This window comes from Branchiostoma floridae, chromosome 3 (assembly GCF_000003815.2).
Source record: "Branchiostoma floridae strain S238N-H82 chromosome 3, Bfl_VNyyK, whole genome shotgun sequence".
Taxonomy (NCBI): Eukaryota; Metazoa; Chordata; class Leptocardii; order Amphioxiformes; family Branchiostomatidae; genus Branchiostoma; species Branchiostoma floridae.
In genome coordinates this window covers 15,651,871-15,670,443 of record NC_049981.1, presented here as the reverse complement: position 1 = coordinate 15,670,443, position 18,573 = coordinate 15,651,871, and the positions used below count along the sequence as shown (strand labels likewise).

General features: G+C 40.8%; 1 protein-coding gene and 1 long non-coding RNA gene across 5 annotated transcripts in view; one reads left to right on the top strand and one right to left on the bottom strand.

The window, feature by feature from the left end:
* LOC118411226 (haloacid dehalogenase-like hydrolase domain-containing protein 2) overlaps positions 1-18,573 on the top strand; it is a 40,983-nt gene that overhangs the window by 12,122 nt on the left and 10,288 nt on the right. For 2 of the 3 annotated variants that reach the window (XM_035813352.1, XM_035813353.1), the window contains exon 7: positions 18,283-18,346. The exons of the other annotated variant lie outside the window; for it this stretch is intronic. In XM_035813352.1, coding sequence (XP_035669245.1) covers positions 18,283-18,346 — 64 coding nt within the window. The remainder of the gene's footprint in view (positions 1-18,282; positions 18,347-18,573) is intronic. 3 annotated transcript variants of the gene reach the window in all.
* Positions 6,504-13,029, bottom strand: LOC118411228. Of its 2 annotated transcripts, XR_004830650.1 has the most exons (4): positions 12,422-13,029; positions 9,910-10,029; positions 8,784-8,892; positions 6,504-7,975 (listed from the first exon to the last, which is right to left on the bottom strand). It is a non-coding gene; the product is annotated as an uncharacterized LOC118411228 (long non-coding RNA). The 2 variants fall into 2 exon arrangements; XR_004830649.1 differs by lacking the exon at positions 12,422-13,029 and having other exon boundaries at positions 9,910-10,332.

Here is an 18,573-nt window from a genome sequence, read left to right as displayed (position 1 = left end):
GCAGTGGAAGACTGTGAAAGTGTCCCACTTTTTCTAACAGGGTTATAGTTCAATGAATTTTGAAATTGATCCAAGTAGCTTAGCAGTTCAAGTTTCACCAGTTCCAATTCGCTTGAGTCAGGAAACTGTTTCTACTCGCCTCTATTGTTTCAGTGATTTCACAACATTGACCCTGTGAGTAATGGCTAAGTATGTCGGACAGGAATATCGAACTTGGAGGGTCGAGGTCGAGGATGGATCTAAAAAATCAAACCATTTGGCCTAGTGCAATAGTGTGGGCCCATGCATGTGCGAATTCCAGGAGAGGGTCTGCATGCCTTTTTCAGTTAAGCGTTACAAGCCATTTTAATTCACCGTTAATCGTTACCGACCTGCTCTAGTTCAACGTTAATCGTTATATTCTTCGTGAAGCGTTATTGTTTGTTGTAATTCAACGTTAATCGTTATTTGTTATCCCGAATTCACCGTTAAGCGTTACCAAGACATTCTTCGTAACCCGTTATACACACAAAGTCTAATGCCAGATAGAACCCCTGAAAATGCAGGAAATGGCATTTCAAAGGGTCCATGTTTCAAAATTTCTCTGAGCCTCCCGGCCTTCGGCTCTGGACAGGGTAAAATATGTTGCAGAAGCGTTGCCCTCAAAAACAGATTTTACTGTCAAACTAAGCTTAGTTTTGGTAAAAAAAAAGAGGTTTCTCCGGACCTCCCTTGCGACGGCTTGCGCCCTTGGCGCTCACGACGACATGGCGAAAGTATGTAAGGGGCGTGGATTTTCGCACAAAAATAAATTTCTCTCTAATAAAATGTTATTCAATTTAGCTTCGTCTTACAGCAAAATCTGCTGTCCTTCGAAAGGCAGTAAATGGCGTTTCAGACGGTCCAGATTTTAAAATTTCCCCGCACTATTGCAATGCCTCGTGCCTTCCGAGCTCGAATCGAAATAGCAAAATATGTCAGGGGCTCTGGAGTTGGAGGCCAAAGCTATAACAATGTGTAATTTGATGAAAATGTCAAAATCAACCTAGCTTAGTCAGTCGGCAAAATTTGCCAAAAAATGCAGGAAATAGCATTTAAGAGGGTCTTGATTTTAAAATTTTCCCGGGGGAGCATACTCCCAGACCCCCCCTTAAGAGGAGTGCTGGTGTAATTTTTCCGACCACTAAGATATCTACGTGACTCAACCTCTGCTTGGAGAGTAATATTTTCCCCCATATAACTAACTCTTGCATTGTATGAATAGTAATGCACGTTGTAACTCCTTCTGAATTTACCGTTAAGCGTTACCGGGCCTCCTGAATTTACCGTTAAGCGTTACCGGGTCTCCTGAATTCACTGTTAAGCGTTACCAACACCCCCCCCCCCCCCATGCACACCCTCCCAGGAGCCAGGGGAAGATTTTTCTACTCTCCTCCAGTCTTTCAAGAAGGGTCAAAAAGAGGTGAAAGTCCTCTTCTAAATCCCCCGAGAGACATTAGGCCAGGACAATGATCAACAGTTGAGAATGCTCAACAGCTGCCTGACTTTCAGACCAGTTTGTGAGAATCTGATGAAGTAGCAAATACGGGGATTGTCTCAAACACATTTCAAGGCAGTATTCACTAATATTAGATATTTACAAATTCCTTTTGTAATAGCAAAATGGTTACGATATTTATGTCAACTTTATCTTAATTAAGGCATGTTCGGGTACTTGCAGAGTAGAGTACTTGTCTTTTCCTCAAGATTCAAAATGAATTGTACATCAAAATCCTAGTTCCTGTAATGTGAGGCCAAGCATGACTAATCTGGTCCTGGTGACTCCCATATGCATGTTGTCCTCTACACAGAGAAGGACTACCGCTGTATTATACACATGTTGATACTTGATGCAACACTTTCAAATGTCAATCCCCCTAAGATGAGTGCATCTTTAATAGGTCAAGGTCTACTCTACTCTACAAAATTGTCTTGGAGCTAACTAGCTCCTCTGTCTCACTGGGCCATATGTACATGTTACAGGCCACAAAGCCAAAAGAAGTTGTGTGAGTCTGTGTGTCTGGTCTGTATTACCGGCCGGGCCCTAAGGGATTAGGCAGGGCAGCATTCCCTTGGCCTGGAACTGACCACAACTGGAATATAGGATAGGGGACATAGCCCCTTGAGTTCCTTCTAAATTGAGGTCCTAAAAGCTCTGACAAAGTTTAAGATTGATTCTATACTAACCTTATTACTCAGAAAAATATGATTATATTTGCAGAAAATTTACAGAGTAAATATTTACCTGGGACGGATTATGGTGAATGTCAAGTTGACTCTTGCATTTTTTAGATTCCAAACACCTCATAGACAGAGGAAAATGTAATGAAACTTCTGTAGATTTTCTCATATTAATGCTAGTCTACAGTTTGTGAAGAGTAGAATCTGTGGGAAGCCTTTTCCCAAAGGCATACACTCTCAGCTTCAATGCAAATTGGACAAGACAGAAGCTAGCACTGATGTCCAAGCAGATCTTGGGGTAAAAGATCGTACTGTTTTTTAGCAGCAAAAGTGGATGTCAGAGGAACCTCTTCCGGTCAGGAAACATCATATATTTTTCCAACATCTGCTTGAAGTATTGTAAATTAATCATCATGTCCAGTGTGTCTGTGCCCTGCCGTGAACATCTGCTACTATTCTAAACAATGAGGGCATTATGGTATATGTGTATTGTGTTCCTTGGAATTTGAAAACTGTCATAAGGCACAACAAACATTGTGCATAGTGAACTTGATGTGATTTTTTTTTGTAGTGCTGGGAATATATCATGCTGCCTCTGAGACAAATTTCAAGACCCCCCCCCCACACACACACAGAGAACATTGTTGACTTAAGACAGTAGCCAGATGTCACGGTCAATTAATGATGACAGGATAACAAGGACCTCAGGATTATATCCGGACAGGAGGTACAGGGCAGCCTGTCCAGACCAGCTTGGGTCTATATCTTGCAAGAAACAAAATCTTTCCTTTTAGAGCACTTAATTCTCTGAAAAGCTGCAATGAAGTATTTCACATTCATTTTGCAATGCTGTAATGTTATGTATGTTAACACATTCTTTCCTTTGATAGATTTTTTTGATTAATACATTAAAATTAAGGTCTCATTGATGTATTACTCTGAGTGGGTACCCTAAAAGAGATCTGAGCCAAAAAATAAACTTAAAGCTGGGACGTCTATGTCTTTATTCGACCTAATGTGACTTGTAACTTGTTTTCCTGACCCAGTGACCAGTCTTTATTTCATGTATTGCTTGGACTCGTGTTTATAGCGGTGAGAAATTCCAGTGGATCTGATCTCAAAAGTTAGATTTAATTGGTGAAAGTTTGCTTTTAACTGAAGAAATTAGCAGGTAGTTTTGCAGCCGCGTGCTAGGTCGAAGGTACACAGTCCTGGGTTCTGAGTGGTGCGGTTGTACACTAACAGCAAAAAGTGCCTTTTGTGGGGATTGACTAATCGCAGTTTGTAATTGCTATAAAAAAAAGAACCTATGTATAGTTGAATTTTTTCCCACGATATAGGGTAAATGTGCTAAACATAGAATGAAAAATCTGCTGAAATTTCACGTACATGTAGCTTCATTATGAACGCGCCCAACACGGTAAACCAAGAATTACAACATAGAAGTCTATGGGAACAAAAAAACTCATCAATGAGACTTTCTGTGTCCAAATTACAATAAATCCTTTGAAACAAGCATGGCAAACAAATACAGGAAAGCCATTGCAGAGAAATTTCCACCAGAAGTCACTTTAGCTGCTCGACTCAGTGTAATTAGAAGTCAGGTATGACATATCTGATGCAGGTTACCAGGGCTCTATGTTCTATCATTTTCGTAAGTAAACATTAACTTGACAATTTAACATACTTTTGATGTAATATACAGTCTACAGACGGAACTGATTGCATTTACCTGTATGGAGATTGCAGATAGGTAACTGCAGTCTACAGATAGGTGTATGCAGTCTTAACACATTTACTGTAGTGTGCAGATAGGTGACTGCAGTCTGCAGTCAGGTATCTGCTCTCTGCAGATACCTATCTGCACCTGCAGATAGGTGACTGCAATGTGCAGATAGGTGACTGCAGTGTGCAGATAGGTGACTGCAGTCTGCAGATAGGTATATGCAGTCTGCAGACAGGTGACTGCAATCTGCAGATAGGTGACAGCAATCTGCAGATATCGTATGGAGAATTTCTCGTTTTAGTTGAGAATGTGTTCCAAGTAGAAGATGACTTTATTGAACTTAGATTTTTCAAAATTTATACTTTGGTCAACTCTCAACCTATGGACTACCTTAAACTCCTAACCATGGTGTGGAGAAGGTGTAATGGATATTTAGTTGGCCGTATGTGACAGGGGCTTACATGGAACTCCCAACCATGGCCCTAAGAGGATTGAGAGGCCATGGTCAGCCATAAGCACTATTCCATAGTAGAACTATCCTGCAACACTATAGGAGCATTTTTCACCAAGAAATCCCTTGCATTCTTCATAGTGTCATCCCTTTTTTTTGTTGTACAAGATTTCAAATTGAGGTAACCTTTCAGGTAACATCTTTAAACACTGTTTCCTGGTAAGGGTTTAAAAAAAGGAAATAAGTGGTGCAGGTAAAACTTGTCTGATGGAGGTAACTTTAGATTTTTCTCACACCAGATCAATAATCAATAATCAACATACATAAAAATACCTGATGGATAAGGAAATTCAGATTAAAGAAAAAGGTACGATCAATAAAAAAACGGTTGTCATCTCATCATGTCCCGAGGTGACCCACTGTTGAGTGTCATGAATGTATTTATTGAACATTCCGCCTTGCCACTGCTGGAAAATTGAATATATGCTAAATGATAGTCCCGATGAAATTCCCTTCTGACAAGTGACCAAGGCGACTGTGAAATTGAATGGAGGCGCAGAGGTATTGTGCTTGCTTCTCATTCACACCCAGGTATGATTGTCGCAGGGATTAAAGCCGTCTCTGTTGAACATGGAGCATGAATGAACATGAATGTCTATGTCGATAACATGCCCTGGTTTCCTCCTTATTGAGACTTGGTACATCATCTTGCTAGCCTGGTATCCAGCCGTAATATAGCTCCGAGTCTCTTCTCTCCTCTTCGCAATTACGAAGAGGAGAGAAGAGGAGAGTGGAGACAAAAGTATCATGTAGTTCAAATCAGTACAGTCATCATGTTAATATTGTGATAATTATCCGCACGTCGTTCACAGCCAACCTAACAACATGAAGAATGGCTTCCTAAAGCTAAATGATAAAAACACACAGCCATGTATCAATGTGGCCCCACTCTGCCATGGTCAAGTCCTATTTCAAATCAGGCCTGCAGTACTGACTTCTCATATATATATATATATATATAACGTTATATCTTTGACATTCTCATGTTGCAAAGTTCTTTTCTGCGCATCCAATTTTCTTCTGAGCTGCGCATCAGTGTAGCTGCTCATGATCACATTACCGGTGATGTGAAGGTGAAGGTAGTCCCATACATGTACTTCTATCCACTGAGTCTATAGAGAGCACAATTATGGAAGGTGGAGCCAATCCCTCTCCTTCCACTGCCTTTTACCTTTTTTTGAAAACCTGGTACACAGTCTTAGAAAAGTCCACTGTAAAACAAAAGTGACATTCCAAAGGACACAGAGCCGACCCAGGACTGCCGTTAATTTTTTTTTTCTAATTTTTTAAAAATTTTAAAATCAAAGCTGCAACCTCTTGATCTCGCATCAGCTTGCCGAGGCACTTGGCCATTCCACACCACAATCCTGTCTGCTATAAACTCATGGATAAACCCAACATGAATACATCGTCACATCCTTCAACGCTCTGTCCCAAGGTTAACAGTAATTCTTCAGCGCATACTTACAGACGGAAACCTGACATTTTATTATACAAAATATAGCAATCAATCAAGCACCATCTGCATTCTTATTGATTTGATATCTTATTACCATGCTAATTGCCAAGGTTATGTCATGGGTCAGTAATTGATAACAAGCTGCCATATATAATGTCCCAATTAGTAGATAGCTATGCAAGACTTACTCCATTTCCAACATTATATCCAATCTGTATGTATTAAATGGTAAAGGTCCCATATCCCTTTTTTAGGCCCTAGTGGCAGTGGGTTGTTTAATTGTGTGTGCAGGGCATGGTGTTTGAAAGTGGAGGCCTCCTCTCCTTCCACTGCCTTTTACCTCCCTAACCAAAGTTAGGTACAACTGGGAGGTGTAGAAAGCAGGTGTAGAGTGAAATAAGTGCTGTTAAGGCCACACCAATTTAATTTGTTGGTTCACAGATTTTTTAAAGTGAAAATATAGCAAGGGGACATCATAAATATAACGGGCAGGGAGGAAAACTTAAATATGACCATGTCCACATAAACCTGAGTGCACCAAGGCATACATCTGGTCCTCAGCTTTGCTTTTATTATCATATATAATATATAATGATTTTCCAGTTAAGCATATTTTTGGCGACGCCTCAGGGGCGGAGGCATTTTCTACAGTATTACGATCGCTTTGAAAGAATTTAGAAAATTGCACGAATGCATTCCCTTGGGAATTGATTTTTGGCTAAACCTCAAGGGTATAGTTCATACAGTGGTAATTGAGGACTATTCTAGCTGTGCATTCTTTGCGTCAGGATTAATGTTTTAAGGGAGCGGTCTTTTCACATAGCCGGGAATGACTGCATATCATAAGCTGCACATACAGATCATTATGATGTTTCACATGCTTTATGAATGTTGTAATGAACACCAATATGTCCCACATTTTTGCCGTTATTTCTTATATAAGCTTGTGCTTTTTACAATACGGAATGGAATGCTGTCAATTGGTTATCGTTTGGAGTTATAGTGAGCCTGGTTTTGAGTGGTAGAAAAATAAAGTGATTTAAAGAAGACAATGAAGACCAATATAGCACAGCTTTTGCCAATATCTTTTGAGCTTTGCTTTTTACAAGGTGGGATGATATGATTTCACGAGGTCAAAAAATAATGAAGACCAATGTGTCACAGATTTTTGTCAATATCTTTTTATAAAATATGAAGGTGGTTGTCCTTCGGAATTGAAGCTGGTGTGTTACGCCGAAAGGCTGTTATACCGGCTATATAGATACAGACTAAGTAAAGCCTGATTTTGAAAGGTTAAAAAGTCACATGTTTTAAACAAGACATGAAACCAATGGATTTCATGTTGTTTAGATTCTGCTTTGAAGACTAGGGCAGCTAGTACAGGTAGAATAAAGGAAAAGGAAGGACGCAGAGACAAGGTTTTCCGTACACTGGGCACGGGAGACTGTTGATATAAGGTAGTTTGACGTTACTATATAATGGTAATGCTGACCTCACTAACCTCGGTCTTTCTCTTCTGAACTGTACTCTCTGACCCTCTGTCATACAAATACATTACATCTCGTGTTCAAATTTTGGTGTTTCAAACAGACAGGTCACTCGGCGAAACAACGGTTATTTCATCTAATGTCCATTGATATACATATGAAATAAACTACTACAATGTATACACTAAAATACATATTTGTGATATACAAACTGTCAATTAATCAGTCAATCCGTGAATTCTATAACTGGTGTCATGTCAGGTTTTCTATACACGTACAAGTATGATCGAAATCTATCGGCTACACGTCTTGGCTCTGCTACTGGCCTCTACTTCCCTCATGTTGCCTTCCTTCTGTCGATGGCGCTGTTCTGGATGTAATGTGCCCCCCTCTGTTCAGAATTTTCAAGCCGCACAAACGTATATTCTAGCTCCTCTCAGCGATGGCCACTTCTCGTGAAGGGACTCGACCTACTTCCCTTGTGGCGGTAAGAGTCTCTATGTTGGGTGTGGCGGGAATGTGTCGTCCTGATGGACATGATATACGTCTGTCAGGAACACCTCGTCGTCGTCGCTCTTGTCCGGTAGGTTGGCCTGTGCATTAGATCACGAGAGAACACAGTTTTACCCGTTTTATGTAATAGTTTTATACCATAGTAATATAATAGTGATGCTAGCAATAATGGATTATTGTAAAATCACCCTCATAAATTTGCTACTATCGCTATACGTCTGTTGGTGTTCTACATGGATTAAGTCACCACATGGATGGTCGTCACAGTTAGCTAATGTTAATCTCAGGAGCTGCTGTACGTAGAGAGAACGCACGCAAATAACAAAGGTTAAAATTGAAGTACAAAAACAATTCTCTTCTCTTTCTTGTCAATTCGTAACAACCAGAAAACACTGTAGAAATTGAAATTTGTCTTCGGTATTCATGAGTGAGGTAAGCTTATTTATGCCTTGTCAGCCGAAATGTAGTGCGCAGATTTTGACTTAGCTGCCTTAAGCATGGGGCGCAACCCGCCGTACGTGCAAATACGTGCTGTCTACGTGCCAAAACGTGGGCAATCTTTTTGCTGTCCGTAAGTGGTAAGTACCGTCTCCGTACGAGCTCGTAGGGAATCCGACGGGTTTTGGAGCACGCAGACACGCCGTAGAAATTTAAGTTCATGCAGAACTTTCTCTGCGTTCGGGCTGCGGATTCGCCCTCCGTGCGTGCCAGTACGGGCGACGCACCTGCCATGTACAGCCTCAGCGTTTTCAGGAATACGTGGCGGACGTGGCCTCCACAAAAAAACGTACAGACAAATTGCATGTACGGTGGGTTGTGCCCCAGGCTTAAAGTTGTGCTAAGTTGAACTCTGGTTACTCGACGCATTGGAACATCGTGCTTACTTACCTTGACGACATACCGAAATACGTTGACCCGCAGCTGCTTCGATGATTGACCTACTGGAATCGCCAACGTCTGACGTAATCGTCAAGTACGTACCCCTGCGGCACTGTAACTGCGGATAGGGACGAAGAGGGAACAGCTGACCGTTACTGGAATATTCAACTGGAGAGTATATTTGGAAAGGCTGGAAAATCAGCACATTACAATGTTGACGACTACAAAAATAGAGGTATAGAATAAGATTTAATATCCTATGAATATGGGCTAGTATAGCATGGATGTCAAACCCCCGGCCTGATCCCAAAAAAATATCTATCATGTGGGTCTAACTCAGAGGGATCTATGTAGGATTTCCTTCGAGACAATGACCAGGAGTTGACCTGTGTAGTCCCTGAAAACAATCTGAAACTGTGTTTTCTGATACAAAGCAGTATCTCATATATTTACCTACTCTTGCATTGTGGGATTTATTACATTACTTTTTGACAATCGAAGATAATATTATATTCAAATCTTTCTGTATCATCGAGTCTCTTGATAAATTTGGTATGAAATATCGTCTAATTTTCAGAAGTAAATAAGTCAGTCCTTCAAACAAGATGTCGATTTTTCAAAAAGGCTCTTGTGCATGCAACGGCTGTTGGTCGACGTTTTGTGATAAAATTTTGCTTCTTACAGTAAAGAGTAGTATGTTTGGACATGTTAAACAATGGTCAATCACTTAATCCCATGTTGGTTTAGCTAATTAACGATTTAAATACTGGTACAGCTACAATGAATAAAAACACAGACAAGGTTTTCCGTACACGGTTTTCCGTTCACGAAAAGTTGTCTTAATTTACACAAGTAACCATGCATTCATCATGCACAAAGTTATAACCACAAGAGCAAAATCACACGGAAAAGAAAGTACTTGAACAAAGAGAATTAAAGCGGAACTTATGTAGCTTGAGGCCCTTTTTGCAGCCGGTTTCCTTCTTGAACTGAAGAGTTGGGTGGTTGTACGATGCGAGATACTGTTTATGTATCCCGCCACTTGATTAGGTCAGATGTACATCAGCCTAATTGCCTGAAGTTATACAAAGTTGAATGTGGTTACTCGACACACTGAATCATGATGCTGACTTACCTCGATGATATACAAAAGGACGTTGACCCAGACTGCTTAGACGATTCCTTCATCACTTGGGAGTCACCACCGTCTCAGATGGTCACCACATAGACTGTTCGGACCCCTGTGGCGTTGTGACTGCCGGCGGGAAAGATGGGGAAATAGCTGACCGTTTACTGCAATGTACTAGACAGTATAACCGGAGAGAGTATTTGGAGAGGCCTGGAACCCCGGCGGAACATGAAGGCAGGTGGATGAAACGTTAACCAAATTTTCGGCGTGATCTTGCACATTGGCAAGATAACAGATATGATAACCGGAAAGAGCAACGTAAATTGTAAATTTTTCTTAGTAAGTCATTATCTTTTCTTATCACTCGAGTTTACAATTAACAAACTAGTTCGCACAACGGACCAGGCTAGGATAGACGGCACCTATACTGGTTGAACTCATCAATAAATCTTAAGGGGATCAATAAGTTCGATGCCTCACGCAGGAATGTACAGCTCGAATTTCGGGGCATGTAAAACCTTTTATAAATGTCAGCCAAACTTCAAACCATTGTGGTTATTACTTTCCAGGCAACACCAAGTAAGCTTAGGCGTCATCCCAAAAGCTTTGTTACATAGATTTATCAGGTTTTATCAAGATGATTAACATTATTTTAACCTCCTTGGTTTGATTCACATTTGACAATGCTATTCAACATGAATAAGTAGTCTAATTGTTGCATTGTTAGGAAGCATGCGGGCACAAAAATCTGGGAAGGAACGGGTGGATGAAATAGTTGAGATATACAGTCAAACCTGCCCAAGACGACCACCCGGGGGACCGGGGAAAAGCGGTCGATTTGGACAGGTGGTCGCTGAGAAGAGTATCGACTCAAAACATGCCCGATGCGTAGTATAAATGGTTTCCGTTGTGTTTAATGGCAAATAGCAAGCAAACGCACGCAAAGGAGTAAGTAAGCGAGGTCTTTAATGTCAAATCCAACACGCACATGCACGCAAAAACGTAAGTAATAATCATCAGTAAGCCTGGTGAATTTTAATACAGTAAATGAACAGAAATCGGACAAATTGGATCAGGACGTTCCTACCTGCGCCAGAGAAACTCTACTCAAGTCAAGGAGGTTAAAAAGACAGTCTACTCGATCTACTCTAGTCTAAAAAAAGATATAACGTTACTTTCTATAAATCGGATTTCTACCAGACAATAAAGTACGTGCTGTACATGTTGCATTTCTGCGTCTACGGTCGTTAGATGGACCAGTGATAGACATATTTAGTTGGCTATACAATTTCTCTCTGGAGGGTAGCAAGTCGTCAACGTTATTCATAACAAGAAGAGAACTGCTCAATATTTGTACACCAACGTTTTAGACAGTAACGGACCTTTGATGCTGTCAGTTACCGTACAAGCCTTTATGCGTCGCTGTGTTCTTGATCGCCGTATCTGAAATAACTACGGTGTACGTATACCTTTCGAATACGATGCCTACGGAGATGCCCGATACGTCCCGATAGCGTACTTACCCACGGATGAATGTACAGTGCAGTTGGACCAATGGTTGGACAAAAGCACTCGCACAGATCTTTCTTAAAAAGGAATGAGCTACACAGATATTTCCTAGACTATATACGTTTCAGCATTCATTCACTTTATAATGATAAAGATAAAAAAACTTCTGTAACAACTAAATTTGGATTTTCTTACAACGAAATGTCTTCCCATATTACAGTAGACTGCCCCATTGACCGCCGCCATCTTTATTCTAAACATAACATCGTAATGGCAGTCAAAATCCGACGCAAACTGGCCGATTTCGGCACGGCATAAAAAATCGATGAAAACCGGTCGTTATGGGTCCCAATTTTGGCCGGTCGCGGTCGCGTTGGCCAGGTGGTCGTTGAGAAAAGGTCGCTTAATGCTTACGTCAATAGGAAAAAAAATCGGGACCGAGAAAAAGCGGTCGAAATGGCCAGGTGGTCGCTGAGAGGAGGTGGTCGCTCGGGCAGGTTTGACTGTAGTTATACCGATCTCCTCAAATGGACAACATTAGACAGTAGAAAGTTTACGATAAGTCTCGTCTCGGACCACGTTGCCTGGGCCAATCAGAATGCATCACGTTTCCCTACGATGTGCCACATCTGGAATTCATTTTACATAGACTTCTCGGAAATCCGCTGCGACAAATATAGCTCTACACTATGCGGATTTCTCGCTCACTGTATACGTCACCAAAACAATCCGAAGAAGACATGTGGCAGGAAGAAAACTACACAACCGTTTACGTGGTGAACAGATACATAAACATGAACTTGAACATAAACTGTGGTAGTACAAAAAAGTTAACGCAAACGTTACGTAACTTAAACCTGTTTTCAAAATGGTGGATCGCTGCCCGATATTCAGACCTCCGGGTCACAATCACATAACTAAGTGTCGAAAAATTTAAGACTACAATGAAGTAAAGTAACGTTAAGTACACAACAGTACAAGACAGGTATCCACAACACGGTCCACGTACCTTTCCTTCTGACGAGTAGTTTTGAGATGTCTTTCCCACTTAGCCCTCCATCGCCCGTACCCGCCGCATCTTGCCTCGCTCCCCGAGTGTCTATAAAGTGGTCATGGAAGATTACTCTTCAGGGTCAGGGATCGGCAGGCATCTTTATATGTTTTCTTTCTGCCTCTCTGCCCCGCGCGTCACCCATCACACTTCACAGGCCCATTAGCCTTGCCACGTCCTCAGTTCTCTCGATCTCCCAGTTCCCATCTCTATCTTGGTTGAACTTGCCTCATCTCCACCCCAGCTGCACTACCAGAATGTCACGTGCACGTTCAAATACAGGTGACAGCCATATAGTTGATAAATTCAACTTCATTCTGTTTCTCAGCCCTCTGTACTCTACTCTACTTTACTCTGTAAACAACCACGTCCTATCCCACGTCGTGTCCTCTCCTGACTGCCACCGTGGCGTGGCCGTGTGACCCGACCCCTGTCCATATGGTTATCATCACAGGGGAGACCTGGTCGTGACTATCACGAGGTTATCTCGTGACACATACTGTAAATGCAGAAATGTTTGCGGTTTTCGCGGTTACCACTTCACCGCGAACTTAAAACCACCGCGAACATTTTTATACTATAGTATTAGACTGCAGTCTATGGTGTTACCGCGAAATTAAATCTACCGCGAAAAGTCATTTTTCCTGCTACCGCGAAATTAAATCCCCGCGAACTTAAATGCATTTACAGTATTCTCCAAGCAGAGGTTGGGTCGCGGAGTAGTCGTATCTTGGTAGAAGTCGGAATTTGTACGGGGGGAGCAAATAAAACTCCCGGTACTCCACAAGATCACAACTATCTCCGCGACCAAACCTCTACTTGGAGAATAGTAAAGCAGACCTTGGAACGAACCGTAAAAGTATGATATAATCATAAAGGGGCCAAAGAACACACACACAAAAAACGTCAAATAAACCATGAGTTTAGTTTGAGCGTATTCCTTGATAAACAGCTTTACTTTTGTTTCCGGTAACTTCCCGACAGGGCCCGGGGGAAATGTGACCGTAGAATAAGACATTCTTGATTATTCTTGGGTAGCTATATTCTCAAGTTCACAGCTACCCACGCGCCGCAAAATATACTGTGTATTGAAATATAGTTTGTTCGTGTCATTCTTTTATAGACTTTTTCGCAAGTTCGCAGGAACCCACAAATGTTCTTTCTCCAAATGTCATGTCTTCAATCTAAAATGGGTTGATGTCGCCTCTTTTGTGTACTGCAAAATGCCTAATAAAAAGGTGGTCACGTTAAGATATTCTTTCAGTCTGTTTTTATTTTGCCGGACACTGGAAAGAAGACACTGAAACGATTTGAAACAGATACTAAGGATAGACCAAATGGCGCATTTTGTATTCGGGTCATATTTGGGTGTTACCAGGCCCCAAGACTATTTTAGGAATAGGACATGTGACTTGACCATATTTGGAAGTTCATTTAAATGTGGTATCGACCAATAGCTGGTGAGATGAGCTATGAGTAATTGGTAGAGCGCCAAGTTTAAACTGCTCAAACACTGCCGATTCTCTGAGGTTTAATGATATACAGTAGACATGTTGTGTTACATAGTAACTGTTTATACTGCCCCTAATTCCGTCTGTCAACAGTGTATCTACAATCTAACTGAGACAAAAGACTTGATTAGACTTACGTAGACTATCGTATAGACTTGGGTGGTATAGTACATGAAGCGTACAGCATAGATCACAGAATAAACAATTAATGATCAATACGAGAGAGATCTAAATGTTTATAATGCCTAGCATTATTCTACCTGTATTGCCGCGCTAGGGTTATAAAGGTTAAGCACTAAAACAAAAAATTGTCAGAGTGCATAGTTGATAATTAGCTATCATTTGGATATCTCTTTTGGAGTGGGGGAGTGCCAACAAAGCTTGACACCGAATACATGTACAGAACCCAAGCGTAATACTATAAATGTAGAAATGTTCGCGGTGGATTTATGTTCGCGGTTTTCGCGTTGGCCATTTCACCGCGAAATTAAAACCACCGCGAAAAGTCCCTTTTCTCGCTACCGCGAAATTAAATCCCCGCGAACTTAAATGCATTTACAGTACGTTAAAACGTAATATCGTCCATTAAAGGTTATGTGTTCGGTGCCGTTTATCTGCCTGTGTGTCTGTTTGTAGCCTGCATAAATCGACAAGAAAAGTATGGACTCTAATTATTATTGAATGTGGTAGGGTCGTGAAAATAAAGGTCAAGTTCTAAAATGGTTCCGCCTATCGGTTTCCCACCGAACTGCAGTGAACTTTCGGTTTCCATATCTAGTGATCTGTCCATGCTATGGCCAAGACTTGCAAGTCTAAGATGAATTTTGTAGCTTTAGAAAAAATATGTACCAATGAACAAAAGGTGTGAAATGTCTAAATTATGAAAATCTTATCTTAGTATGAAAATCTTATCTTATAAATGAATAAATGAATGTATGCATGAATGAATGTACTTTATTGCACGACATTTCTACATGGTACAATTGTAAGGCAATGGTGATAAGTCAATCAATACAATGACTCGTCTAAGGTCTGTAACTACATACATGTATAGTATAGGGATGTGAACATAAATGGCGCATTGACATAGGTCACCAACAAGATGGCTGCCCTCTCAGGACCTCCAGCCCTGGGGATTCCAATCCAACTTAATCTTCAGCGGTGGAGGTTCCTGGAGGGCACCATCTATGCTAGTTAAGTAGTAGATAGGGTTTAGAGTTCTTTTTTGTTCTTATTTATAATTTCTGTTTGCTAGTTAGGAGGAAAAACTTGCACCCGGGACTGAGAACATAGTGTAATATGCAAGTCAAACAAGTCGGTCTGTTACTGTACAATAGATTCTCTCTTTTTTAGAGCATTACATGTGTATTGGCCTAAATACGAAGATATGTAGTCTGGACATGACATAAGTTGATTGAAAGTAAATGTGTTGGTAAAGGTGTGCTAGATTTACATGTGATCATATCCATTAATTTTTGTCTATCTACGCTATATGTAGGGCATGTCATTAGAAAATGATACTCATCTTCAACAGCCTCTGGTTGACTGCTATATTACGGTACCGACCTTTTTCTATTTCCAAGCAATGTGAACTAATTCTTAATTTGGTTATGTTAACAGCAAAAGCTTTATTACGAACTGACGAAAGGTATTTTTCAAGTATGAAGTCACTTTTGATTTGGGAATAGGTTTTTAGTTTATTACAACTGCTTATTTCTTAGCAAATAAGGCTGTTGTAGCGTTTCCTCATAAATTAGATGTGATGTACCCTGAGGGTTTGAATATTTATGTTCAATACTTTTCACTTTAGTTTGCATCGTAATGCCTCAAATATAAAATTTCCATCATTTACTACAGTAGAATTGTAGTTCCTGTCATTAATTATGCAAATGAGGTATCGATTTGCATAATCAATATCCTAAAAAAGATCTGACTTTCTCAGTTATATATGTGACAAGTGTCATGGAATGTAGGGATTTATAAAATTTCCTCATTACATTACTTACGCGAATTAGACATTGATTTACATAATAAGTATCTTATGACGTGTGCTCCACTTAGACCTACAAAACCTAAAACAGCATGACGATCCGTCAAAACGTTCTTGATTTATTTTTTTTATTCTCCTCTAAACTTCGAAACAATTTCCGAAAAAAAAGTGCCAGGGGACCCAAACTTATAGCACTAACTCTCTGTCCCAAGAGCTACCCAACTTTAAGAAAAAGTAAGACCGTGACATGTCCAGAATAGGAAATATAAAAATTGTACGTAGTTCCGCTGCAGTACCTTAGGAAGTAGATAGGGGATCCATTATCGACTTTGACCTTCGATTTCCTACCAAATACCATTAAAGATCCATCCAAGACTTATCAAGTTATGCTGTTCACACACACACACAGAAATATGTGTATAAGGGGTTCTGAATAGAGAGGGTGTCACCTGGCGACTAAACACGCCCAAATATAACCTTTTTGGCGAATGTAAATACAGTGGAAGCCAGTTAATTGCACCTCAGATAAACGCACACTTCGGGTAATTGCACGGAATCCCAAAATCCCAAACCGTCTCCCATTCACTCCATTGTTAGTGACTTCGCCCGCCCGCTAAAGGTTGTCAAAGCCGGCGTTACGATTTGGCAGACAACTTGCTATGACATACTCAATAACAAATGTTCTCTATCTGTCCATTGTCTAATTACGTCATTAGGGTCGCGGGAAAATACTTATGCAGTGGTTTTATGTTCTTGGCAGCCAGTCGGAAACAACACAGCGACTCGGGGCCTACAGACGGACATAACACTCGCCTTCGGCGGTGCAATGCTTTAGTTTCGTGATCAGGAAGCTACATAACGTATACAGTAACTTACTTTTAGTTTCGATTTCAAGTGCATTGGAGTACGATGTTTCGTGAAGACATGTTTATGACGTCCGGAGCACAACAGGTACAGCACTACTGTAACACGTAAATAAACTGTGCGTTGTACTACCTCCCATACCACCTCTCGGCCCCTCCGACCGTGGTGATGCGGTCCAAATGACCAACTCCGCATTATCGCACACGCCGGATAATTGCACGAAATTCGCTGGCAAATTGGGTGTGCAATTAAGCGGCTTCCACTCTATATATGTATAGATTTTCAGAATTTACCCAGAATTAGGCAAGCTTAACTTTTTACAGCGTTCAATTGTGTTTGCGAGGCTTCTCCCAAGATGTATTCACTCCATGCGTGCAAGACTGTGTTGTGAGCATGGCTAGCAAATAAACCTCTTTTTCATATAAAGACTCTGAAATCCATCAAAAGCCGCGTCGCCAGGGTGTTTTTTAACACCATTCTTGTTCTTATTGTTTGAAAATCCCTGAACCAACAAATTAAATTGGTGTGGCCTAAGTGTCTTTCCAAGGACACAATGTCTAGCTAGAAATACCACAAAATACGAACCCGTGACCTCACAATCCCTCGGCCACTCTGCAATTTGAAGCCACTTTGTATATGGATATATCGCAAATGACATTCATTTCCTTGAACCTTTAATTGTCAAATTAGGGAAGGACAATTAGCTGGGGAACAGGTTGTGCCATGTCTCCTGCAAATGTTCTTCAAGGGGATAATGTGAAACAGAGCTAGGGGAAAACTTCTGGATTAAAGTTTGGGAGTTTTCAATCCCAGCTGTGTCAATCACCCAACATGTACTCTACTGGAAATAGGGCTACAGTCTTGTGGGATGGGACTAGGGGATTTTCCTGGGTACAATGAACCGGTAAATACTGTACATAGCATCTGTCTTAGTTGTTATGACCACTGGATCAAGATCATTTTGAAGTTCCCTTATTTTTACATATCATACACTAGCCAAGAACTTTACATGTCATGTAACGTTACATCAGATATCTGGTTTTAGACATGTTGCTACGATCTTTTTAACCTTGTCCCCACTGAGGTCACCTGTTGGCACCTATACCTAATCTGTGCTGGTTGTGGAGTAAGGCAGCAGTGATAAGGTTACACATCTGCATAATATATGTAATTTAGTGTGTGTGTTTAGAGGGCACTGTGATAGTGTCTTTATAAGGTCACAACACAGATAAAGGTTAATCACTGTTACATTCTATGTTAAGTCCTTGGGCTGTTGTAAATTTGATATGGGGAGGGGGCAGGGGTAATGTGGCAGAAGTCACTGGATAACAAAGCTCTTTGAACACAAGCTCTGCTTTGTTTTTTGAAGCAGAAAGAATCTTTGTATCTATGCTAGGAATAGTAATAGTTATTATATTTTTGTAATGTTTTTATTACTTACCTTTGTTGACAAGGACGTTCGAGATGATGTTGGTGGTGCACAGGTAGCTGGTATGGCAGGGATCCTCGTCAAAACTGGTAGGTACATGACATTGTCCAAACTGGTTAAGGTACAGTTGTACTTGTCCAAACTGGTAGGTACTTGTCCAAGCTTGTAGGTACTTGTCCAAACTGGTAGGTACAATTAGTACTTGTCCAAACTGGTAGGTTCTTGATCAAACTGGTAGGTACTAGTCCAAACTGGTAGGTACTTGTCCAAACTTGTAGGTACTTGTCCAAACTGGTAGGTACAATTAGTACTTGTC